At 53.5% G+C, this 26,522-nt stretch overlaps 1 protein-coding gene across 2 annotated transcripts; it reads right to left on the bottom strand.

Annotated features, from left to right (window-relative positions):
* On the bottom strand, positions 1–26,362 carry BCAP31 (B cell receptor associated protein 31). 2 transcript variants are annotated; one of them, XM_081808068.1, is made up of 8 exons: positions 26,278–26,362; positions 24,876–25,011; positions 23,232–23,332; positions 17,372–17,519; positions 3,238–3,373; positions 2,321–2,444; positions 1,452–1,552; positions 1–343 (listed from the first exon to the last, which is right to left on the bottom strand). In XM_081808068.1, the coding sequence occupies exons 2-8, from the start codon at positions 24,965–24,967 to the stop codon at positions 305–307; spliced, it is 741 nt and encodes a 246-aa protein (XP_081664194.1). In that variant the 5' UTR covers positions 24,968–25,011; positions 26,278–26,362; the 3' UTR covers positions 1–304. The 2 variants fall into 2 exon arrangements, with proteins under 2 accessions (XP_081664194.1, XP_081664195.1); XM_081808069.1 differs by having other exon boundaries at positions 26,203–26,331.
* Between the last annotated feature and the right edge of the window lie 160 nt (positions 26,363–26,522).

Below are 26,522 nucleotides of genomic sequence, written 5' to 3'. Positions count from 1 at the left end.
TCACATAATAACAACTTTTATTGTCCCCAAGAGAAACTCTACTCTGCCTGCTCCATCCACCCTCCTGCAGGACCAGAGACAAGGGGCCCTGGAGCCCCAAACAACACACAACACAAAAAAGGCTCAACCCAGTGGGAAGCATGAAGCAGGCAGAAACTGGGTCCCCTGTGGCGCACCAGGAGAGCGTGCGACTGCAAGCTGCGCCAGGGGACGGGAAGCGGTAGAGGGCAGGCCGAAGTACCCAGGAGGCCGGGCTACAGGCAGCAGCGGGCACAGGCCAGGTGGCAGGCAGGGAGGAGCAGCCTCACTCCTCCTTCTTGTCCGTGGGGCCGTCTACCGCTGCCTGGAAGGGACAGAAACCACAAGGCAAGGGGTCGACAGGGTGCACCCCTCCCCTTCAGCCCCTAGCCCCTCCACCCCAAAAGGCCCAGCTGGCTGCCTTCTCCCCAAATGACAGGTACCAGGTGAGCAAGGGAAAGGTCTGCCAGTGTGGGAGGGGCCCCACTCTAACAAAGGCTGCGACCCTAATACCAATCAGGGAGGTGCAGCTGGGAGCCTCTGCTGTCACTCTGCTCTTCAAGCTGCAGGGCCCCACCCCAACCATCTTGGGCCCATGGCAGGCCCGGCATTCGAGTCCCTCCCCCAAGTCCCAGCTCAGGCCCTGCCCAGTTCTGCACATCTTTTAAGGGTCCTGCCGGTGAGCCCGCCCTACACTGAAACCACCACCAGTCCTCCTCTGGGGCCCGGGCTATTCCTCTTCAGCTGCTGTGGTGGCCAAATTTGGGCCACCAAGCGACAAGGCAAATTGTCAGAACTTAGGGGTGTTTACCGGGCCCTCAGGTCCAATTTCCAGGCCACCTGAGCTTCCAGATTCAGCCAATCTGAGGACTCACACAGGCCTTGTGGGGGACGGGATAGGTGGGTGGCCCCAGCCTTATATCACCCCCACAGCTGATGTACAGAAGGCCAGCTGCCCGTCGCAGAGTCTCCCTGCAATGGACTTGGACTAGAGTCACGGGCCCTGCACCACAAACCAGGTGCACATGTAAGGGAAAGAGCTCTCCTCAAAGACACGGACTCCAAGCGTGAGGCCGGGCAGACCACAGTGCAGAGGGCCCACCGCACTGCTGAGGCCACTTTAGCAAGCGGCTGCCATCTGCCAAGCCACACCCCTCCTGCCTGAGAAAGGGTTCCAGCTGCTGGGCCCAGACTAGCACTGCTTGGCAGGCTCTTCTGTAGACCCAGAGTCAGCAGCAATGGAGGAAGAAAGGGGGAGCAGGAGAGAAAGCAGCCAGCCTGCCACTGGGGCCTCTTGAAGACTCTGCTGAGGCAGGCTAGGCTGGGGATGGGCCTGCTCTGGGCCTGCTCAGGGTGCGAGGGTGTGTGGGGGGTGTGTGTATGGGGGGGGGCTCTGATGCTCTCCAACAGAGCAGAGCACACGTGCGGCTGACCTGTAACTTTGCGTGCTCCTCCAAGAGGCGGTCGTACTCCTTGGTCAGGCCCTCAGACTGCTTCCGCATGGCCAGAGCCTCGTTTTCAGCTTTCTCTAGTTCTGGGGATGATGCAGATGAGGAGGAAAGGAAAACAGAAAGACAGGGTTAGGGAAAGAAAAACCCACCTGCTGGAGACACCAGATATAAGTCTGAACATGTCCCCATTGAGGTTGTCTAGGAGAGCACTCCTCTCCAGAAAGCTCCCCTGCCGGCTACTGTGAGAGACCCCTAAGTGGAGGAGGGCTGGCCAACACAGCTGGGGGAAGCGGGACAACACCAAGGACCCACTGGCCCGTTTGACGGAGGGACTCCAAGTGGCCCTAGGCACAGGTGACTTTAGGGAGGCTAAGGGCATGGGACAGCCTGAGAAGGCTGAGGTGAGAGCAGGAGGCAGGAGCAGAATCCCATCCTCAAAGCTGAGCGCTAAAAGCGGGTTGGGAGGGGCCTTCAGGAAGGGACCAGATGAACTCACAGCAGGTTCTTCGGGAACACTGCAAGCAGCTCTGGTGTAGCTTCCCGCATTCTTTCTGTCCCCGCCCCAAAGACCCTGGTGATGCCGGCACCTGTGGGGAGCAGCGCTCCCCAGGCCTGGTGCTGGCCGAGATGCTCCAGAGTTAGTCTCGGAGCATCCAGGACTCCCTGGGCCCCCAGACGGACACCAGACCACTGAGCCCAGAAGCTGCACAAGCAGAGGGCCGTTTGTTCTCACCCAGCTCCTGAGCCCAAGGGCGCACTTGTTATTAATACTTTGGCGCAAGAGGGGCAACCACCACTGCTGGAGCTTCCAGACTTTCAGGGGCTGGGGGACACCTGAGGACAATGCTCACTTTGCTTGTTGATGTCCAGCTCATCCTTCAGCTTCTTCAGATCAGCCTTTAGGCTCCTGTTCTCTTCTTCCACCTTCTCCTCGGCATCCCTACCATCCAACTTGACCCCGCCAACAGCAGCTTCCTAGGCAGAACGCCAAGGGCATGGGTTACTTGGGAGGGAGGGAGAGAGACAAGCGATCCAGCTCTGTCTTCCCTGCAGAGTGTGATTCCTCAAGCGGCCCCAGGACCTGCCCCTTAGGAAATGTCAGCACAGGCCAAACGTCCTGCCTCTCTTTCTCAGCAGCTCTGCGGGGTTTACCAGTCCAGCCAATGACTCAATCTACTCTCTTCTGGAGATTTCTGCCAGTCACCCCCAACTGACCAATGACCTCTGTTCCTCTCCCCAGGCTCCATAGCTCACTCTGGCCAGGAGCCCCAAACTCATCCCTGCCCGTAAAACTCTATCCCGCCTATGAATGAATCCAAGTCCATCTACCCATCTCCTTCGCAGCACAGCTCACAACTCACCTCCTCGCACAAGCCTTCTGAGACTGGCCACCTCCCGTCCCTGCCTTGTCCCCAGCTGATACAATCCTCAGGAGACCACAGGCCTTACCTTGCATTCTTCTATGCTAACCTGCCCATGGTTCACAGCACAGGGCTCAGCTCACTAGAGAGTCAGCTTTATCAGGCAAGAGTCTGGCCTGGGTGTAGCACATAGAGACAAGGTAGCAACGAGGGTGCCCCTTTCCCTGTCGAGTCCCGCGGACCCCTCCCCTACACACTCCCACCAAGAACCACCCCTTCACCTTCTACCCAACCCCTCAGCTTTGCCAACAGCCACAGTGTCACACATTTCCCAGCCTGACAGGCCAACAGTGGCCCTGGGGCCCATAGGGAATGTCACATGGCCGAGTCCAGCAGGCAGAACACACCTTCTTCAGCTGGTCATTCTCTTCCATGTACTTCTTGGCCGCCTCACTAGCACTCTCTGCCTGCTTTTTAAAGGCTTCATTGGATGCCAGCAGCGTGGCCTGCTGGGAGATGAGAGTCACCAGGCGTCTAAGCAGGCTGCAATCGAAAAAGAAGGGAGAACTGAGAAGAAAGCAGGGAAAATGACTGGCATGAATTTCTCTTGATTGCTCCTGCCCCAAGCCTGCCTCTAGCCTAGACCTGTCCTCTTGGATTGCCAGGGCATCCACGCAAGACGCCACCAGCCTAGGTCTGGCAACAGGTGGAGAAAAGGTGGAGCCTGAGAGCTGTCTTCTGCCACCAGAATGATTAATACTGCCCCAAAACGGCTGCCCGAAGCCCTGCAGCTGTCCTTCAGTCCCAAAGGTACAGGAAGCAACAGACTGACAGGACACCCAGACCAGGCCTAGCTACAGCCGGAGGACCCCGAACCTAGCCCTTTCCAGCTGAGGACCTAGGTTTTCCAGAGAAGCCACAGCACCATTTTCCTGGCTGTGATGTCAGGCTTGCCCCGGTAAAAAGGACTGGCTAGCACATCTGGGGGCACTTCCAACCTCTGGGCCAAATCCTCAGCCCAGCTGATCGGGGAGGCACAATCACTGCCCCATTTCAGAGAGGGGAAACTGGCTAAGGCAAGTGGTAGAGGTCAAGAGCCAAACACGGCCACAGCAAATCCCCACTGCAGTCTGTCTGACCCCAAGATCCAAGCTTGCAACCACCACCCATTCTCAATTTGGAGGGAACCACTCCCAAGCCAAACGACAGAAAGACAAATGACTCTTCTCTTCTCTCCCCAACCCCCTTCCTAAACACAGTCTACAGGCAGCCACAACGAGCTCTTCCGGCGCCAGGGGAGCAGAAAAGGAAGAACCAGGGCCCAGGCATACGTGTCAGGTGCAGACCAGTCACGAGGGTCAAGCAGGTGGCAGCCGGGGGGCACCTGCTGCTCCATTCCCCCGACAGCCAGCCCTGTCCTTGAAATGTTACCTGACAGGAGGAGAGAGGAATGGACAAAGGCACAGCTCAAACAGTAAAAACTGTGGTGGGGGAGGAGGGAGGGAACTTTCCCCACACACCTGAGACAGAGGCCTGGGCTGGCCACAGCTATGAGGAAGGCACCTACGAGCACCCCTGGGGAACAGGGAAAGACTGCTTTGTGCAGAGTGTTTCCACAATAAAGTGCTTGCTCAGAGGAGACAAAGCAGCCTTGGATGCCTGCTCCCAGGCCGGCTTTCCCAAGGTCCTTGTGGAAACCAGCCGCTCAGACAGCCCGAGGGCATGGGATAAGTAAGAAACAAGGTGAGCTCCCCCCACCGGCACAGGCCCTGGCAGAGTCCCTGTGAGGCGCAAGTCCCCAGGCCAGGGGTGGGGGGGAGGTGGGCACGCAGGGGCCCTCAGAGGCCCACCACGCTCCCTGGTTTGCGGAGAGGCTCCAGGGGCCCCTGGCAGTATGGGGAAAGCCAGGCTGCTGGTTCCTGGCAGGAAGGGAGAGTTTCCAATGACATGTGCTCTCTAAAATTAGCAGCCAGACCTCGTGGCCCAGGGCTCAGGTTTCCCTGTCTCAGCCCCTGACTATACACCAGCCTGCCCCCACTGGGCTGGAGCCCTGGAAGTGGAAGGAGCTCCCAAGAACCCCCGGAACCAGAGAGAAGCAACACACCTGACTTATGTCAGCAGGGTGGAAGTCACTGGAGGGACCCAGAAAGAAAGGCAAGTGTGACCAAGCCCCAACCTCCCAAACCTCCCTGCTATGAGTGCTCAAGTGCCTGGGCAGCTCTGAGCAGATCCTGGTGATGTGGAAGAGGCCCCTCCTCCCAGATGGTGACAGACTGGGGGGAGGGCACGTGTGCCACCTGCTGGATCTAGCAGGCAAAGATGGGGCAAGTAAGCCCAAGAGTGACACCCCCCCCCCCCAGCACAACAAGGCCAGGCAGGTGGCCGACATGAGCAAGACTTGGCTGTCCCCCTACCCCCCCGCCCTGGTTATCCAGGGAGGCTGTCCCCAGGGTGGCGGTGGTGACAGTAGCAATGCAGCAGGGGTCCAGCTCGCCTCCGTGCCCACCCAGCCCATCCCCAGCTATGGAGAACCAGGGCTACCACCATGAGCCCAGGCAAACACAGAGAAACTAGCACCAGAGCTGTGCAGGGAGCCTCCCGAAACCGCAGCCTGCTCCAGCCCGCCGGCCCCGGGTTCACAGCCCGTACTTAGGCTCTCTCCCTCAGTACGGGGCCGGAGCCACCAGGGCAGGCACCCTCCAGCACCCCCCACCCACTCCAGCCCCCCAAGTCCGTGTCCTCTGCCTTCCTGTTAGACCTGTTCCTCCAACCCTGCCCTGGACAATTCTGGTGATTCTTCCCTCCAGGAACCTTGTTCTCAAGGAGCTCTCCCTCCTGCTGGCCCAAGCCGCTCCTCTCGTCCTCCCTCCCTCCATTTGGCAACCTACACCAACCTAGAACCTGCCCTGGCCAAGTCACTAGCAGGACCACTTCCGGCCTAAGCGCCCGCTCCAAGGAGTGCCCTGGAATTCTTGGGGTGCTCGGTCAGCAGCACTTGGTGCAGCCAATAGGTTGCCCTCCTCGCATGATTCTCCCCTGCCCCTCACTCAAGCAACCCTCACTGCCCACCAATCTCATCGACAGGGCTCATCTCATACTAAAGGCCGGCCCCTGGGGGTCCCTAAGCCAAGTCCAGTTCAGCCTATCTGAGGGCAGACCGTCCCTGCACCCCACTGTGCTGAAGGGCGTCGCTGGTCTCCCTGCACTCTGCATGCATGCCACCTTGCACCCTTCTCCTGCCCCCAGCCCCCACCCAGTCCTGTCCACGTCACCTCCACACACACCATCTTCCAGTCAGGTCATCCCCATTGCCAATGGGGACGGCCTCAGTACTTGTTTCCTAGCTGATTAACAGCTCCCACTAGTCTCCTCCCTATCCCTAACCATACGGCTTTGCAATCCACCCTCCGAAAGCAAGCCAGAGTGATCTTTGTCCGTGACAATCTGATCATGTCACCTCTCTCCTTAAACCCTCCGATGCCAGTCCCTCCCTGGGCCTTCTCCCCTCACCAGCCATGGAGCACTCTGCTCCAGTAACACCAGATGGCTGGCCGTTCTTGGAACACACTGGGTTCTCGCTTGCTTGGTCTCCATGCCACTGCACTCCGGTCTGCGATAGCCTCTCCTCTTCTGATGACTCAGATCCAGTTCAATCACCACCTTCCCCAAAACCCGTTTCCTGACCCTCCCGGGTCCCCCCTTTTTCGGTTCCCCCATGTGGCTGGCTGCGCTGTGCTCACTCCATGCTCCCCCTTACCACCTCTTCAAGTTGTCATTTGTTCCCTGGGGCCCCGGCTCTCCCCGACTCCGCTTTCCCTCAGCCCAGCCACACCAACGAGGACACAGGCAGAAGCAGGGGGACAGGAAGGAGTGGCAGAGAGGTGCATGTGAGACCGTGCAAGTCAGGCTTGTGACTGCAGTGGAAGCTACGAGGCCGGTGAAAAAAAACACTCACAACCAAAGCTGGGGGCCCGGGGCCAACCCAAGAGCAGGAAGCCCAGGAGCCGGCCTTCTGGAACTGCCCCTCACATACGGGGCCCCAAGTTCTTGCACCTGCCCCCAAGATGTCAGCCTGGAGAAAAGGATGATGTACTGCCTTTTTTCTCTCTCCTGCCCCTGATCCTCTATCACACTCTGCTCTACTGCCCATGTACTATTATGCAGGTAACTGTTCTTAGCCACCCATTTCTGGACAACAGATGAGAACCCACGAGCCAAAAGGATTTCCCAAAGGTACCAGGCTGACAGAGGGGCCCAGGGTCCGGGTCCCAGTGACAGAGGGAAAAGCCAACACACAAACCTTAAGAAGATCTAAATGTGTCCTTGGCAGACAAAGATCATCCCCAAATACCTGAATTCAACTCGGCTTTCTTGTAAGATGTTCTTGGATACTGAGTGGAGCTCTCAATGCTTTTATAAAAGGTTGAGTAAACGAGAGAACTAGGGAGAAACAGACTCTTGATGTGGACACTAAAGAAACAGTGCCAACCGTATCAGATGGGGAAGACAGGGTTCCTGTGTGCTTCGCACCAATCCCATCTCCCTCCTGTGGGCAAGTACGGGAGGCAGACACTGGCTTAACAGGATGTGGGGCAAAAGCAAGGGGAGGGTCCTCCCAAGGGCCAACTAGAATTTTCTTTGGTTCTGGCAACCCTCCCACCCCGACTCTGTTGCCGATCCTGCCCACTTAGCATTTCCCAGGCATCTCCTGGGTACCATGCCCTCCGGTGAGTTGGGTCACTGAGTCAGCAGGACCCCACCACAGGGACAAGTAGGCAGGCAACTCCCCTTTACCCCACTGCCCCAGTGCAAGCGGGCACAGGCTAGTGTCACAGTGCCACCTGCTGACTCTGCAGGCTGACTGCGGCCCGGTGCCAGACAGAGCTCTGCAGGGCTGCTGGTGGATTCTGGGTGAACCCAGCCCATCTGTCCAGGAAAAAACATGGAGGAGGAGGAAAAGGCCACCCTGACAAGGAACCGAAAGTCAGCTGATGCCCCAGGAAAGGCTTCAGGCAAAGTGGAATGATGATAACGGCAGAAGCAACCCCAGGAAACACACACCCTTAAAGAGTCTGGAATCATGAAAAGAAGGCGGCAGGAAAACAGCAGAAAGAGTTTACTCAAGAAGATCCAGGGCAAGTCTTCCAAAAGGGCTGCTCTGAGAACATCTTCACACACATGGCTTGGCCTTCCTTAGCCCTCAAGTACAAAGGCTGTAGAAAATGGGGCGCTGGGGGACTAGGACCAGGGTAAATGCCAATGCCCGCAGCAACTCCAGTTAACAGCCGGTGGTGCCTGCCCGCCCTGTGGCCAGTGGGACAGCCAGAGGGGAGCGGAGCGGAAGCAGGTGGCCATCCATCCCCTAGCGCTAAAAAGAGCCAGGGGACAGGAGCAAGCTGGGTTTCTCGGGCTTTGGCAGGTTGCCTTCTTGAAACCAGCTAAGAGATTTTGTGTAATCCGGGGGACAGAAAGCAACGGACTCAAATACGTGAGTGGCCCACCTGGTGAGTGGAGAAGTTGAGGGAACGGGAGGACGGGAGCCATCAGCCCTGGGTGTGCCCAACACGGTAGTAACTAGGGTCCAAAGGAAACAAGGCAGTGCCTCCAGCAGGCAAGGTGCCATGCTCAGAGCCTGGGAAACATGCTTGGACCAGGGCATCCAATTAAAGGACGAGAGGTGGCTTCAGCTACACTGTCCAATGTGTAGGCCACCGGCCACATGTGTCTTTTTCAGTTTAAATCAATTAAAACGACATTAAATGGCAGGCCCAGTTCCGTGGTGACACCAGTGCACTCCTTCGCAGCCTGAGCACTTTCAGCCTGCACACAGCTGGGACGGTGCCAGGCTGGAGGAGCCCCAGTGGTCCCATTCCATCTAGAACCCTGCTCCCCACTCCCCCACGCTCTGCCTCAGAAAGGGGCCCTCCCGGAACGCCAGGCTTTCAGTGACCTTGGAGTTAGGAAGAAGGAATCTCTGCTTGCTTGGCACCCTGCCCCAAAGGAGGTCATTCACCATCTGCTTTTGGAGCATGAGGAAGACATTTCTTCAGTCCAAATCAAATAGCTGAACAGACAATCCGTACTTTAAAAGTCGACGCTTGTTCTGATGCATGTCAGATGATCCTTCCTGGACAACGTGTAGAGAACTCCCCCCACCCTGCTTTCCTGCTGCCCCATCATCAGAGCCCCTCATGGCCCAGCACCCACAGGACAGTGTGGGCAGCTACAACTGCGCTGAGCGGCCCTGGGGCAGGGCGGGGACAGGGCTTCTGGAAGAGACTTACCCAGTGCCTAGACCTGCAGCGCTCAGAAACTAACGACCACAGCCAATACAGCAACAGATGGAGCGACAGACCAAGTGGGACTGAAGGCCAAACCCACACCTGGCCTTCTGTGATAGGGCCTCCACCCACATCACTCTATCTTCCAGCAGGCCTGAGCATCAGGATTTTAAAAAACCCTTAGTTACCTTATCTAGATACCAATTTTTTTTTTTTAAAGATTTTATTTATTTATTTATTTTGAGAGAGAGAATGAGAGACAGAGAGCATGAGAGGGAGGAGGGTCAGAAGGAGAAGCAGACTCCCTGCCGAGCAGGGAGCCCGATGCGGGACTCGATCCCGGGACTCCAGGATCATGACCTGAGCCGAAGGCAGTCGCTTAACCAACTGAGCCACCCAGGCGCCCTAGATACCAATTTAAACAGACAAACTATAAAAACCCAAACCCAAAACCTGCATGGTCATCAGGGAACTGTGAATGGCCTCAAGTTTACGTTACGAAGCTGTTACTGTAAAGTTCTTACACATCAGATGTTAGTATCCCTTATGATTTTTTTAAAAAGTCCCTCTCTTTTCAGAGATAAACCGAAATTTTGTTTTACCTGAAAACATGATATCTGGGAAAATAATCCACAGCCAGGGGCACCTGGGTGGCTCAATTAAGCATCTGACTCTTGGTTTCAGCTCATGAACACAGGGTCCTGGGATCAGCTCGCGTTGGGCTCTGCTCAGTGTGGAGTCTGCCTGAGATTCTTTCTCCTGCCCTCTGCCCTCTGCACCCCCCCACCCCACCCGGCTCAGGCATCCGCGTGCTCTCTCTTAAATGAATAAATATATAAATAAAATCTTAAAAAAAATAATGCACAGCCAGGGGACAGTGGAGGTGGGGAGATAAAATGGAAGTGGCCAGGAGACTCCCACTGCTGAAACTGTCATGTTGGGGGGGGGGACTGTCCTTCTTTTCTGCCTCTATAAATGGTTATGTTGTCTATGTCAACAAAGCTAGCAGCAGCCCCGGGTGATTCCAGTGCTTGGCCAACGCTGAGAGCCCCCAAGCACCATCTAACTGGGTGTCCTGAGGATGCCCATCCCCCAACCCTGTGTTCCTGCCACAAGGCCTATCCCACTCTACTCCGCCCCCCACCCCCATGCTGGGCCCCACAACACAAGACCCCTGAGGGCCAAAACTGGGCCTTCTCTTTGACTCCCTGCCTGGGCTTGGCATAGCTTACCACACAGTGGGGAAAATCCCAGAAAACTCTTATCACTACTCAGGGTGAAATTGAGAATGGCTATCATTTACTAAATACTCCCTATGTGCCCGAAATGATGTGGAGAACATACCTGAATCACCTCAATCCCCACACCAAGAACACAAGAAAAGCATCCTCAACCTCACTCTACAGATCCGGGGAAAGGCTCAGAGAAGTTTAGTGACTTTCCCGAGGTTACCAAACTGCCAATAACAGACCCAGGATCCAAACTCAGACCCAATTTCCAAATCCCACTATGGTCACACCAGCTTGCCTCTCAGGGCCACCATGGGTCATTATGGAGGGGGAGAGGGAAGCAGCCAGGGTCAAGGCACAGCAAGAGAGCCCAGGCTAGCCACTGGCCCCTGCCTGGCATGCATGCACCCCAGCAGGGACACAGGCATCAACCATCTGCAGAGCCAAACATCAGAAATAAGCAGTCCTGACCTGAAGGCAAAGCAGAGCCCGCCTTGCTTGCCTCAGAGGGTCCTGATAGATTTTACCCTGTGGGTTAAAAGGGACTCAATCACCTTCAAATAGACAACCCAGCCCCCAGGTCACTGGCCATGAAGGAAAGGAACTTGGTAGAGCGGCACAGGGGCAGACCCATCTGACTGCAGGAGTGGACTGCAGTGACACCATCCAGCCTGGAGGAATAGGCAGAAAAGCAGCCATCCCTGTGGATCAAATTCAGGTCATTAATACACACGGGGGGGTGGACCTTCCTGGGTCTGGACGGTGAGCACTATCTTGACCTTGACTGACATTTTAGCAAAAGCAGAGAAGAACACTCGAAACAGCACGGGAGGAGCTGCCGTGTGGCTACACTCCCAGCCACTCCAGAGGGACGATGGCCAGCTGCCGGTCTCCAAGTGGGGACGTAGAAACCAAGGAAATGGGTGTGCAACAGTAAGTTACTGGCCGGGCCCGCAGCTGCCCGGATCTGCACTCGGCAGCAGCCTATCCCAGGCCCCCTGTCCCAGACCAGAGGCCCCCAGTGTGCACCTTCTGCAGGTTCAGACACTGTGTTTTTCTAACGCCCCTGGGGTCCCTACTATAGGAGCTCAGGAGACCTGAAGAGCTGCGCTTCCAATCTACAACGCCTGGCACGGCAGTCTGACAAGCTCAACCTGGACGCAAGCCTGACGCTCCTCCTATGTGCCTACAACCCCCTATTCAGTCCCCAAGGTTTAGGCAGCCCTCGGCGTGTGCCTAGAACCTTGGCACAGAGCTGATCGGCCTACAGGGGACAAGCCCAGGTTCCCATGCCGTACCTCACAGGCTGCCCGGGGCCCCGGAGGACAGTCCGCTGGGCCGGCTAACGGCACGGCAAGGGCCTCACAGGGCAGACTCAGGAGAGAAACCTCTGCGAAGCATGAAGAGGTGATTTAGCTGGGCCACCAGGGGAGGGGGGGGCGGGTTTCCAGGCAGAGGCCACAGAAATACTTGGGGAAGGGGACCCATGTGGCCAGTTCATGACATGGGGAGGCCAGAGCAGAGACGGCAGAGGGCTGCGGGGAGGGATCACATCCCAAAGGACCTGGGTATCAAGCCTTTATGCCAACGGTGCTAGGAAAGCACTGGAAGCAGGGTCAGCGGGGTCCATGAAGCAGCCTGCAGCTGCCCGGCCCCCCGCCAGTGAGCTCTGCTGGCTCCCTTCCCTCCAGGGCATGCTCCTTCCAGAGCTGCCACTCTGCAAGTGCCCCCAGCCAAACCACCGGCGCCCCAGCCTTCGAAACCTGGCGTTCCTGCTGGCCTCTCCCCTTCTCTCATCAGCACCCCTCCGCCCTCTCGCCACCCCCCCAACTACCACGCCCTGGTTCGGGCCACCAGCTGCACTCCCTCCAGCAACCTCTGACTTGGTCTCCCTCCGTCAGGGCTCTCCTGCTCCACCCCAACCTTTGACCGTTGCCAAGCATGAAGACAACTCTGACCGAGGGGCAGTGCTACTGGAACAAGTCCGCACTCTACCACACGGAGGTCAGACACAAACTCAGGAACCGGCATTCAACGCTCCACCCCAGCTCTCACTCCCCCTGACCCAGCCACCCTGCGTGGCCTGCCCCTCCCCACGTTCAGCCAGAACCTACTGTCGCTCAGGGACTGAGCCAGCGCCTTCCAGTGCAATGTGTGCCAACAGGAGCGACCAAGGCAGATGCGTCAAACAGGACTGGGAGGCCCAAAGCACCTGGCCTAGCTGAGGTGCACGCAAAATGGCAACTGAGGGAAGTTTTCCACTGTTCACGACCAGAAAAATGGGGAAGACGAGCTCAGTGTTCAAGAGTGGGCAATTGGCTAGACACACAAGAATGCTGGAGAGGCAGATCGCTTATCCTAGAATGATGCTCACGATAAACTCAGTAGAAAGAAAATGCAAGCTCCCACATGGCAGCTACTGCTTGACCCTGTCTTTTCTGTTTGTTTAAGTAGGCCCCATGCCCAGCGTGTAGCCCAATGGGGGCTTTGAACACACGACCCTGAGATCAAGATCTGAGCGGAGATCAAGAGTTGGACGCTTAACCGACTGAGCCACCCAGGTGCCCCCCTACCCCCGACCCTGTTTCTAAGAAACGGGCAGACTCTGTAGGGAAAGAATCCAGGTACGGAGGTCTCATCGTTCTAAGTATGACTTCTCGGCTCTGCCAAGAGGCAGCTCTGGGGACTGGGGAGAGGTTTTTGAGCTTCTCTGCACCCCCGATTCTTCTTCGCAAAGCTACTGTAAAAATTATCTTGTGCCTAGTATATAGAACACCTAGCAAGCGGTAGCTGCTATCAGATGTCAAAACCTCTAGAAAGGCACACAGCAAAAGTATAGGTCAGCAGCAGTTACGGTAGCAGTAACATTTCAAAGAACTTATTTTTTATTAATTTCAAGCCTCATCTTCCTCCAAAGACTATGTGTTACCTGATGACCATCTTCAGATGTATGAAAAGGGACAGAGTCATCTAAGAGATTATAGAGTCGTGAGACCCATGAAACCAAGATTAATAAATGAAGACATGCAGAAAAGTAGATGCTGGCTTACAGATGGCACAGGAGCCTTTCTACCAAAAGCCAGGCAGTAACCACTCAGAGAACAGAACAGCCCACTATCTGGTCTACAGTCAGAGGTAGGCTGAAAACCAACAACCCAGTACTGGCAGCTCACACCGACGCAGACGAGCTGGTAGTGAATAGGGGAGAGGAACTAGGCGTGAGCCTGGGCACGGCCACTTGGAGTCTGTGCGACTCGGGCCACTCCATCTCTTGGGCTGCCCTTCTCCATTCATAAGCCCGCCAGAACTACACAGGTTATTAAAGTTCTTACTGGCTTTGAACAGAACCAGAACCCAAACGAACCACACAAAGCACTCACACATAGAGGTGAGGCCACAGGGCTGCAGTCTGAGAGAGAAGCCCTTAGCAGGTGAGAACACGTAGCGCAAGAGGGGAGGAGCCTACCCAAAGCCACACCCTGACCTGGTAGAGCCAGTCTCCCCACTTCCAATTTTGAGTCCTTCTTCAGACACTGCCAGCCCCCCAAGTGTGGTTCCGTGCAGCATGGTACTGCAGGCACCCCTCTGCTATCACCCCAACATGGGGCAGTGAGGGCTACTCACGTGCACATCTCCCCCAACTACTCTGACCTCTTTCTGCAGCAATAACCCAGCACTGTCTCCTGTTGAGTAATGCTCACGCGTCCGTCGAGCTAAGTAAGACTGAGTGGGAACCCACAAAACTGTCACAATACAACCGAACCTGACCCAGCAAAGACAAAGAGACAGCTCTTGCTCGTTCCTTTACAGGTTTGCACACAGCTAACAAGAATCACTGGCTCAGGGGCACCTGGCTGGCTCGGTCAGTAGAGCACGTGACTCTTGATCTTGGGGTTGTGAGTTCGAGGTGCACGTTGGGTATACAGACTACTTAAAAATAAAAAAATATTTTAGGGGTGCCTGGGTGGCTCAGTCGGTTAAGCGTCTGCCTTCGGCTCAGGTCATGATCCCGGGGTCCTGGGATCGAGTCCCGCATCAGGCTCCCTGCTCCGCGGGAAGCCTGCTTCTCCCTCTCCCACTCCCCCTGCTTGTGTTCCCTCTCTCACTGTCTCTCTCTGTCAAATAAATAAATGAAATCTTTAAAAAAAAAATAAAATAAAATAAAAATAAAAAAATATTTTAAAAAAAGCTCAGAGAGTCCCATCAGCGAAGACATGTAGAACAAAACAAGAAATAAGCCCTCGGCGCAGAGCAGGGAGTATGTGCTAACAGGTGAGAGAAGACATTCTTCAGAGAGAGAAAGCGCGACAGACATTACAGGGCAGACACAGCACGGTTTATGAACCACGCAGGTAAATGAGGAGCGCGAGACGGTGCTCCCGCTGTTTGAAATGCATCTGACTGGATCCGGACCTAGCTAGGGGAATCCTGTCCCAGGGAGTGAAAGCCCACGGCACGGCCCGACCTGCCACCCGCTGTCGGCCTCCAGGGAAGCTCGCACCGCACATGCGCCACAGCAGCGCTGTCCACGCTCGCCCGTGCACGGGGCTCACCCGGAGCTTGCTCGCCCGGGGGCCGGGAGCCGGTCTGCGGAGCTGCATTTCCAAGAAGCCTCCAGTTCCTACTGAGGCGACTGGGCCACAGGCCATCAGAGCAGCGAGGCGCCAAGGGAGCAGGACACCACTGATCCATTTCCAATGACTAAAAAGAGTAAGAGGCAAAAAGGAACAGAATGCCCGGGAGGACTGATGTGGGAAAGTGGTTTTAATAGTAAAAATTTCAAACCAGCTCACATATCTGAGAACAGGGAACTAGTTACACACACTGGTCCCCTCACATGACAGACTACATGACCGTTAAAAACAAGAGAAGTCTGCATGAGTCATGGAAAAATCACCAAGACGTATCATTCAGTGAAAAGGGCAAGTCAAAGCAGAGCAAAAAAACCCATGGCACTTGTGAAAGAAAAGTTACACGTTACATAAAACATGACTTTAAGAGTTCGGAAACATCCCATTATTACCCATCTCCGCGGAGGAGACAAAGTGCTCACTCTTGTGCCTGACATTCCTGTATTATTTGAAGTTTAGGGGCCTCTATTTTACAATGAGCAAGAATAACTTTATAATCAGAGCAACAAAGATTATAGTTTTGTTTTTATTTGAAGTTATTTCCTGCAAGCCACGTACAGGTTGTGTGGACATCAAGTCTGGACAAGAACTTTCCATTGCTAACATTGTGCAAAAAGAGAAGTTGCTCAAGGACCACAGCCGCCATATAGGATCTGAGCCCTAGACTAGGGAGGAGTATGTATTTCTAGAAAATTCCAGAATGATTCAACTGATCATTTGTGGGCAACTGGTGAATCCACACCGACCCCTGGGGTCACTGTTTCCTTTTCTAAGAAGTTGCACGAGACCAACCTCACAAGTTTTTGGATCGGCTACTGGACAGGGACACAGGAGAGCACAGCAAAGCATCTTCTAGCTACAACGGAGAGGCAGGAGATTTGTGGCTGCTGAAACAAGCAGGCCCAAGAAGCTACTCCAGCCACTTGTCATGTCTGACTTACTGTGTTTCACGCTGCAGAGTCCACTGCAGGCTTTCATCTTCCTGACGCTGCTTTCCTTAAAGCTGTGTGCTATCCTGGAGCAGTCCTTAGTTTTCTTTCTGTCCTTCCTATCTTTCAGATAAAACATAAGCGTGCCAGGGAGTCCCCTCCCACCCCACCCCCCCGAGCCTCTATGGTTTTTTTTTTTTTTTTTTTTTAAGATTTATTTGCGAGAAAGAGAGAGCACACACGCACACAGGGGTGGGGCAAAGGGGGAGAGAGAATCTGAAGCAGATTCTGCACTGAGCACGGAGCCTGATGATCCCGCAACCCTGAGATCACGACCTGAGCCGAAACCAAGGGTCAGACACCCAACCGACTGCGCCACCCAGGCGCCCCTCTGTGGACTCTTTAGACACAGCGAACTCTTCCTCCTCCCTTGGACTCACCTGCAGTTAGACGCAATCCTCTGGACCTGCCTCCCTTTCAGGCTCAGACCACAAAATCACGCTTCATTTTGGAGCTTCCCGAAACCCTCCAACTCCAGGGTACCTGTCCTCCCAGCCTTCTCATTGCCTGACTCTCCAGTTTGAAGACAGCATGCTTGCAGACCCCTTCAGTGATCCAACAGACCACCTGGAAAAGCTCTGCCCTTCCCAGCTCCAACCCTGCCACACTCCAACGTGGACTGAGAGTAGTCAAGGTCACCTGAACAACTGATTTTTCCTTTGAAAACCTGAAACCCAGGCAGGCAGCCATTCTAATGCCTAATGAAGAAGGATGTCCCAGTGACCAGAGGCAGAAGAGCCCAGCTAGAGGATTCACATGCTACCCTGCCAACCTCTGGAAGCCCTTGGCCTGAGTACAATGTTTACTCCCAGCCAATCAGTACATTCAACGGCAGCCAGGCCCCTCTGATGAGCAGCCCTGTGAGCAGAAGGCAGCAAAGCGGCCTCCGGACTCAAAACAGGTGCTTTATATCACTTTAGACTTAACTCAACTAGCCACCCCCTTGGCGCTGACTGAGGCACTCAGTCTTACCAAAAAACCCACCAGAAATAGGCTGCTCCTGCAACAGGTCTACACTGGGGACAGACATGCTCTCAGCCCCTTTGTGCCACTTCTGCCCACTCTTCTCAGGTCAGGTCCCCATGCCCAAAAGGCCCCTATTCAATTGGTCCCTTTAAGCCGGCCTCCAAAGATCCTCTCCCAGAGGGCAACGCCTCATCACTCACTCCAACCTCCTTACAGAAAGCAAGCTGGGCATGTGTTTGCCCTAAAAGAGCAGGTGGCAAGTTACGGCAAAGCCAGAACACAAGTCTTCTGACATTCCGATCGGACCTCTCCCACTCACCACACTGCCTCTGGAGGTCAGAAGGAAAATCAGAGGCCTCTGGGAAAATCAGGGCCTCCAGTTCAAGGCCACAGACTGAATAAGTCAAAGTCACAGGCGAGCCCAGGGGTCCCTTCCCTCACTCACAAGGACAGCAGCAAAGAAAAGCCAGCAATATAGAGATTCCGCTGGGCACGGAAAAGCTTCATGTGGAAGTGCTCCACGGCCCCGGGGTTATTCTGCAGGTTCACCTTCTCCGTCACATCGTCATACTTCCGGATCTCACGTACAGCGTCTGCGGCAGAAGACACACAAGGGCATTAGCTCCTGCTCAGGCCAAGACTGGGCTGTCAAGAGGAGACAGGCGGCATAAGTCAAGGTGACCTCATTTCCCCCAGATCTGTCACCCCAGGTATCTCCCCTTCTACACACACCTTGGGGAGGACACCTTGTCAGAAGCTCTGCCCTGAGACCCATTCTCCTCTGGCTTTTTTCATGGCACTCCCTGGCCCCATTCTACCCAGACCACAAACTCGCTCTGTATCAAGATGCTAATCAAGTCTGAGGTGTTGCTGGCAACATCCACGGAGCCCCCAGTGTCTGGTTCTGTTTACCTCAAGTCAGGCTGGCTATCAGCTGCCCCACCAATAACCCAGGGTCGTCCTGTTCACGTAAATCCCCACGGAGGAGGCATGAGCAGCCTAGGAGTCAAGACCCCGAGACTGCCTGCTGAAGACAGGCTTTTCTATTTCAAAGCTTCATAATGGGTTTTATTATTTAAACTGCCTTATTCTAAGAACAAGTATCATTAAAATGTCCATACTACCCAAAGCAATCTGTACAAATTTAATGTCATCCCTATCAAAATACCAACAGCAGTTTTCACAGAGTTAGAACAAACAATCTTAAAATCTGTATGGAACCACAAAAGACCCCAAATAGTCACAGCAATCTTGAAAAACAAAACAGGAGGGATCACAATTAGATTTCAAATTATATTACAAAACAATAATAATTAAAATAGTATGGTACTAGGATAAAAACAGAGACAGAGATCAATGGAATAGAACAGAAAAACCCAGAAACAAACCCACAATTATATGGCCAAATAATCTTCGACAAAGCAGAAAAGAATATCCAATGGGAAAAAGTCTCTTCAACAAATGGTGTTGGGAAAACTGGATAGCCACATGCAGAAGAATGAAACCGGACCCCTTTCTTTCACCATACACAAAAATAAACTCAAAATTGGGGCACCTGGGTGGCTCAGTCGTTAAGCGTCTGCCTTTGGCTCAGGTCATCATCCCAGTGTCCTAGGATCAAGCCCCGCATCGGGCTCCCTGCTCGGCGGGAAGCCTGCTTCTCCCTCTCCCACTCCCCCCTGCCTGCGTTCCCTCTCTCGCAGACGCTCAACGACTGAGCCACCCAGGCGCCCCAAATAAAATCTTTTTTAAAAAAAAATCCTTGAAGAGAGCACAGGCAATAATTTCTCTGACATCGGCTGCAGCAGCGTTTTTCTAGATATGTGTCCTGAGGCAAGGACAACAAACTATTGGGAGTACATCAAAATACAAAGCTTCTGCAGTGAGGGAAGCAATCAACAAAACTAAAAGGCAACCTACAGAACGGGGAAAAGATTAAAAAAAATCAAAGATGATACAAAAAAATGGTTTTATTCTGATTACAAAACAAGTGCACGCTCATCAAAAATTCAAATATACCAGAAATGTGCAAAGAGAAAATATCCCATGACATAAGCACCTCCAGCAAGCACAGGACATGTGGTCATCTTACCCAAGGCAGTCACTTTGAGCCACATTACTCCATTTTCTCTGTAATACACATCCTAAGCTGAAATTACCCTAATTACAGGTTTTTTGTCCATCTCCCCTGAATTAGACTACGTACCACAAGAGCAGAAATCTTTTCTGCCACATCCAGGACCTAGCATAGCTCTGGGTGCATAGGGGGCATGCAAATAACTGAATCGTGAGTAGTCTCTGCTCCGGAGAGGCACCGGTAGCCATACAGTGCTCTAGCTTACAAATACATTTACATCTATTTGTCTATGTCGTAGAAATGGAACCATCTACTGCTTTCTGCCCCCACCCCTTACCCGAGACATCTTTTTAAGTCAGTACATAAAGATCTATCGAGAAAGGTCTCTTAAGAGACCCCCATGGGGGGGGCGCCTGGGTGGCTCAGTTGGTTAAGCGACTGCCTTCGGCTCAGGTCATGATCCCAGGGTCCTGGGATCGAGTCCCACATCGGGCTCCCGGCTCAGCAGGAAGCCTGCTTCTCCCTCTCCCACTCCCCCTGCTTGTGTTCCTGCTCTCGCTGTCTCTGTCAAATAAATAAATAAAATCTTTAAAAAAAAAAAAAAGAGACCCCCATGGGAGAGGAGTAAGGTACCACTATATTGATACTGTTAGGTTAGTTTTTAGTTTGAGACTGCTTGTTTTTTTTTTTTTTTTAAAAGATTTTATTTATTTATTTGAGACAGACAGAATGAGAGAGACAGAGAGCACATGAGAGGGGGGAGGGTCAGAGGGAGAAGCAGGCTCCCTGCCGAGCAGGGAGCCCGATGCGGGACTCGATCCAGGGACTCCAGGATCATGACCTGAGCCGAAGGCAGTCGCTTAACCAACTGAGCCACCCAGGCGCCCGAGACTGCTTGGTTTTTAAGCTGACCTCACATTATAAAAAAAATCTGCCTCCCTTTGCTGGCATCCTGGTATTAATCTGTATCACGAAGCAAGCATTCTCCACCACTATTAGCAGAAGTCTAAACCAGGCCAACAACATGCCTATTTGTTATGAACTAAGTGTTCCTGTCCCCCAACCCCCAAGATTCCTATACTGATAACCTAACCCCCAATGGAATGGTATTATGAGGTGGGGCCTTTGGGAGGGGCAGGTCGTGAAAGCAGGGCCCTCATGAATGGGGTTAGTGCCCTTACAAAAGAGACCCCACAGAGCTCTCTCATCCCTTTCACCATGTGAGGACAAAGCGAGAAGGCTCTATGAAATGAGGAACAGGGCCCTCACCAAACACCAAATCTGCCAGCACCCTGATCTTGGACTTCCAGCCTCCAGAAATGTGAAAAATAAATATCTGTTGTTAAGCAACACGGTCTATGATATTTTTGTTATAGCAGCCCAATATAAGACCTAAAATTTAAAATGTTCATACCCTTGGGCTCATCAATTCCACCTCTATGGATTTATCCTACATAAACATTTGCATAAATGTGCAATGATACCAGTATGCCTATAAAGAACTGAATTAGAACAAAACCATATGTTATGATACTACAGATTTATTTTTTTTAAAGATTTTATTTGAGTGAGAGAGAGAGCGCGCAAACATGCGCACGCACACGCACATAAGCAGGGAGAGGGGCAGAGGGACAGGGAGAAGCAGACTCCCCGCTGAGCTCGGAGCCCAATTAGGGGCTCAAACCCAGGACCCTGAGATCACGACCTGAGCCGAAGGAGCCACCCAGGTGCCCCAGGATACCAGACAATGTTTAAAAAGGTAAGATTGCTGTAAATGGAAAACAGTGTGTACTATGGTCTGAATCCAATCCCAAACAGTACGTAGCATTTTAGTAAATATGTCCGCACAGAAAAGTGCCTGTGGACATGTACAACAAAGTATTAACGATGGTTTTTCTGTGAGACATGGGATTATGGGAGGACTTTAACTTTCTGGGTTAAATTTCTGACCTTTTAAGAACGTGTTTTGTGATTTAAAAGAAAACAGGGGCGCCTGGGTGGCTCAGTCGTTAAGCGTCTGCCTTCGGCTCAGGTCATGGTCCCAGGGTCCTGGGATCGAGCCCTGCATCGGGCTCCCCGATCCGCGGGAAGCCTGCTTCTCCCTCTCCCACTCCCCCTGCTTGTGTTCCTTCTCTCGCTGTATCTCTCTCTGTCAAATAAATAAACAAAATCTTAAATAAATAAATAAATAAATAAAACAAAACATGTTTGAAGTACCTGGGTGGTGCAGTTAAGCATCCAGCTCTTAGTTTCAGCTCAGGTCATGATCTCAGCGTAGTAAGACTGAGCCCCACGTCAGGCTCCATGCTCAGTGCAGAGTCTGCTTAAGACTCTCTCTTCCTCTCCCTCTCCCCTGCCCCCTCCACCAAGCTCAAGTGCTCACTCTCACTAAAATAAACAAATCTCTAAAAAATAAAAAAATTAAGTAAAATAAAAACATGTTTTTCTACACCCTCACATCTGCATCCAGGAACCCCGCCACCCTAAGGACCACCTTGGCCAATGGCGGGGAGCACACTGGGATGGGGGTGTTAGGCCACACTAGCCCAAGTCACACAACACAGTGCTGCCTTCCGTATCTCAGGCCTCTGGACCAGCACCTGGCCCCTGGATGCTCATCAAGCCCACTCCCCCACCACCCCCTCAGACCTGCCCCAGACTCCTCCCAGTGAAGGCTAGGGGCCAGCCAGGGCTGCAGCTCTAGCTAGTTATGCCTATCACCTTTCACCAGGATTTCCTGCTACCTAACATTTATATTTGTAGAAGTCTCGACAGACCTCTCTAGATTACACTTCTTACTGTTAAGGATAGGAAGCAGCCAGTCATCAAAGCTGGTATCTCTCTAGAACTTCCAAGCACTTCCCTGACCTCAAAGAAGAATGGCACCTCTGCCAACTCCTAGGTTCTGCAGAGGGCCTCCCTGGCCCATCAGCTGTGCTAGGAAATGGGGAGCTCATGGGGCCTGTACAGAGGGGCAAGGCCCTGAGGCAGCACCGGGGCACAGCCCCTCCCCACCCCAATTCTTGCCCCTACCCTACATCCAAAACTCTGAAGTCTGTTTTTTTTAATGCCCAAAGGATGACACACATATTCCCTAGCCCCTCCAGGCTTAGAGACCACTCAGGGAAGGAACCCTGATTGGAAAGAGCTACTTCTTGGGGCCTTGCCAAGTATTTCAAGAACAGCACAGTATGCATATGTGGGCAGCTGGTACCCACCCTACACAGTTGGGAAAGGGTAGGCTGCACCTGGCCTGTTCAGAGGAAGTCCTGCCTGAACATAGCCCATCAGGAGCCAAGACATTAGGAAGGAAAAATGCCTAATGCTGCAGCTAGTGGATGGTACCTTGCACATTCCCCCCGAACTATGGCCCCCTGCCCCCCCCCACACTGCCACATTTCTGCTGGAGACTCAGGGAGAGAGGAGTGTTCTGAGCCTAAGCGGGCATCAACACCTTGGAGACAGGACCAGTGTCTACGGCAGAACCCAGCCAATACTTTAGAATCCACGCTGAGGGACACAGTGACCACTTAGTACAGCACACATTTAACAGCCAGATGAAAGTTATATTGATCTCTCTGGTCTCCAATCATACCACCACATCACAAAATGCTTGCCTTCCACCTTAGTACCCTAAGGCCCCAGGCCCCATCCCGGAGCATGCCCTGGGACCAGCTTATCTTCCAAGCCTGGCTGGTGTGCACCTCAACATGGTGTTTATAGAACTTCACAGCTAGAAGGACCCAGAAAGATCTGAAGCCTGACCCAGATCCAGAGAGCTCTAGGATACACTGCCAGACCTCTCAGTGCCCCCCCCCACAGCTTCCTACCCAGCCCCGCTCCCTGACCATTTGGTCGCTCCCTTATTCACACAGACTCTCTACGTGACTGAAGTGCAGTGCTGCTTAAACCAAGATCAACATGGACCAATCAGCTTCTCTTGGTTTCAGTTCTGGAATGACGTGAGGAGCCAGCCCAGGAAAGTGAAGTGGTCATCACAGGGTGCATAAAGGTTGCTGGTCAAAGTAAAGGCCCAGGCCAGCAGTCAGCAGCACTCTGTTCAGGGATGGAGCCTCTTCCCAAGAAGACAGAGACACTGAAGGGGTCTGTCTCTGGGAAGCCCAACCTGTAAGCTACATGTGGAACGTGGCACAGGGCTTTGCAGCAGAGGCTATGATGTGGCAAAGGGTCTGGGGCGCGTAGCTGCCCTCAGCCATGGTTCACTCACCAATAACCAGCAGCACAAGGATGACAATGAGGACTACAAAGAAAGTGTTGCCGTAAGTCACTACCAACTCCACCAGGCGGGACTTGAAAATCTTCTGCCATCTGTGAAAACAAAAGGGTTGAAGAAATAAACATCCACTTGGGCCCCAGGGCCCCGAGAACAGAAAGCCACTCTTGCACCGTTTTCCAGTGGCTGAATATCCTGAACAGACTCAGCCTCGACTGCCTGCAGTTCTCCAATTTATGACATCTATTCAAGAGTGCGTGGGGGGGGGGGGGGGAGATGCTTGTCCACGTGCAGAAATTTCTTAAAAAAAAAAAAAAAAGCCACACTCTTAAAAACACTAAGAGTCTCTGGGGAGGGAAACAAAAACATTCCTTTTAATTATTATTCAAGGATAATTAACACACAGCATACTACTAGTTTCAGGGGCAGGGAAATGGAAAACTTTTCATTGCATTCCTCTACGTAATGTTCAAAATGCTTGCCACGTACACATTATTTCTTCAAACGGTTTCTCCACATGACCCATGTGGGTTCGTCTAGACCCCCACCACCCTGGATTATTACGAAGCAGACCCAAGACTTCCCTTCATCTCCTTCCATAAATACTTCAGGATTTAACTCTGTCAATAAAGAGCCTTTATGCAATCACAATGCTATCACCAGACCTCAAGAAAATGAACAAGAATCCCTCATCATCAGAGCCAGAGTCCCAAAGTCCAATTGTTGCAATTTTTTTTTTTAACACTTAGTTTGTTTAAATCTGAACTGATAAGGTTCTGACTGTGCATTTAGTTGATAAGTAGCTTCAATCGCTCCTCACCCTCTTCTGTCTTCTTTCCCAATCCACTTTTTGCAGAAACCAGGCTGTCGGTCTTACAAAGCTGTCCAGATTGCAGGTCCAAAATGCCTCTGTCTCTACATTTCCTCTGAACTGTGTGAAGTGTGAAGAGATTCAGATCTGGCTTTTGGCAAGAGTACTTCTTAGACAATATCATGTTCTTCCTATTTTATTGTATCAGAGATCTATATTTTTGTCTAAAAAGTTTTTTAAATTACCTATGAAGATTTAGCCTTATTTATAATTTTCTAATTAAAATCAGAATATATTCATATATTATACGTAATTAAAAATTAACTTCCAATTAATTTTGACAGATCCTCTCTTCATTAAAAGGACTATGGCTTCACCTCTCACAGGCTGAGTAATGCTCATGAGGCTACTATGCAATGCCGGTGGGACTGGTTGGGAGGACAGACGTCACCAAGTCAGCTACAACATGACCCCATGGTGCAAGTCTTCCAGGCGCCATATTGCCATCCCCTGAACCCTAGGCACCCAAGGGAAGGCGGAGGGCAGCATTCCCAGAAACGTAACTAGAAATAGGTCTTCTCCCTCTTGGAGCACGGTGAAGGCCAGAAGGCAGTGTGCACAGGAAAGGAATTCAAGAAGATGTGACGAAGCAAAACTGTGTGGAAGGTTGGCAATAATAAACACAACCCCTGCCACCTCAACCCCAGACAGGTTCTACCTGTTTCCATCTGGCCCCAATTCCAGGGTCTTACCAACCCTGCATGGAGAAGCTATGGGGCTCAGCAACAATCACCCTTTTGCTTGCCTGCTTGCTCCACAGGCCATACCTTTTGGGAGAAATGAAGGGAATGCAGAGAAGCAGCACAGCAAAGACCTCTGCATAGAGGAAGGTGGCGACTGCAGTCCACTGCAGACTCATCGTGTTGCTAGAAGGTTTCCAACAGTGAGATGTGCGCTTGTTTCCTGACAGGACACAAAAGGGACAGAAGCTGTTGTGAGAGCTGGGCAGCCACTCTTTACCCTCTACCGCAGCACTCTACTCCAGTCTTTTTAAGCCACTGGCTGAAACTGGGCTCAGCTCGGCAGGGATACTCGGCCAACAGTGCTCAAAGGCCTAACAAACTCCCGTTTGCCAGGACGCAGTTACTTGCTGCCTTCCAGTATGTGCCTTAAAAGCCACCTTTCTGGCGAATTCCTTTCCCGACTGAGTTCAGCAAACTCCTTATGCCCGCTTCACTGGGAAAGTGTTAATAAAGATTATATAGACGGGGGCGCCTGGGTGGCTCAGTTGGTTAAGCGACTGCCTTCGGCTCAGGTCATGATCCTGGAGTCCCGGGATCGAGTCCCGCATCGGGCTCCCTGCTCGGCAGGGAGTCTGCTTCTCCCTCTGACCCTCCTCCCTCTCATGCTCTCTGTCTCTCATTCTCTCTCTCGCAAATAAATAAAATCTTAAAAAAAAAAAAGATTATATAGACGGGAGAAAATTCTCGACATCCGTCAGCCTCACTCCCCTCCCAGTCAGCCCCGGGGCGGCAGTGTTTCAGTAACGCACTTTCTCCGAGAGCGGCGACGCCCCCACACCCCCCTCCGAAGGAAACCAGGAGGCCCTTCCCTCACGAGCCTTTCCAATCGAGCCGAGAGAAAACCTGCAGCCTCCCTCCGGGGCGAGAGCAGGGGCTAAAAAAAAGCCTCCCGACGCCGCCGCGTCGGCCTCGAATGCGGTGGGAGAACTCGGGAGTACCTCCGAAAGCCCACAAGAGCGACTCCTACCGGGCGGGAGTCGGGGCCAAGAGCAAATGCGGGTCTCGAGTAAGCACCTCAAGGCCCCATCTAGAGAAAGCTCTAGAAAAACGGTCTTTTCGGAAGCCGGAGGAGCCCCTCCCGACAGCCCTGGTCGCCCACAGCCGCCCACCCGGCTCGAGTCCCCCGCGCTCCACCCGCGCGGCCCCTCGACATGGCCCTAGGCCGCCACGCCTTTCCCCGAGCCCCACCCTGGCCGCCCCTCCCGAGGGGCTTTCCCACCGCCCCTCGCCCCCGCGGCCGGCCCTCACGCCCCCGGAGCCCAACTCCAGCCACCGCCCCGACTTCCCTCCGCCCAGCCCTGCCCCCGTACTCCCGGCTCGGCCCGAGGCCCCGGGCCCTCTCCACACTAACCGCCGCTGCCCCCAGTCGAAAGCCCGGACGACCTGGGTGGCCCCAGAGACCAGCTAGGCGCGCAAGCACGCTCACCGAGCTTCCCACAGCCAACGCACACGCCTCGCTGCCGCCGCCACCACCAAACGCTCCCACCGCAACCCTGGCCCCGCCCCTTCCCCCACGGCCGGAAACCGGAAGCACCCGCCCCGCCCCCCCCCGCTCCCAGCCGCACCCAGGCCCCGACGACTCCGCCCACGGCCGTTTTCGCCCCGCCCCCGAGCCGAGGCTCCAAAGCCTAGGACTGGAGGAGAAGAGGCGCCTGGGGCGCGCCGATGTGA

The sequence above is a fragment of the Leptonychotes weddellii genome, chromosome X (assembly GCF_054177405.1).
Source record: "Leptonychotes weddellii isolate Sample4059 chromosome X, ASM5417740v2, whole genome shotgun sequence".
Taxonomy (NCBI): domain Eukaryota; kingdom Metazoa; phylum Chordata; class Mammalia; order Carnivora; family Phocidae; genus Leptonychotes; species Leptonychotes weddellii.
The sequence above is the reverse complement of the archived record's forward strand: the minus strand, read 5'-3'. Positions and strand labels throughout refer to the sequence as shown.

Excerpts from the sequence above, each read along its gene's own strand:
- BCAP31 (XM_081808068.1), bottom strand. The coding sequence starts at position 24,967 with ATGAGTCTGCAGTGGACTGCAGTCGCCACCTTCCTCTATGCAGAGGTC. Across the intron at positions 23,333-24,875 it reads CCCTTCATTTCTCCCAAAAG|ATGGCAGAAGATTTTCAAGT; the intron begins GTATGGCCTGTG and ends TTGTTTTCACAG. Across the intron at positions 17,520-23,231 it reads CCTTGTGCTGCTGGTTATTG|ACGCTGTACGTGAGATCCGG; the intron begins GTGAGTGAACCA and ends CTTCTGCCGCAG.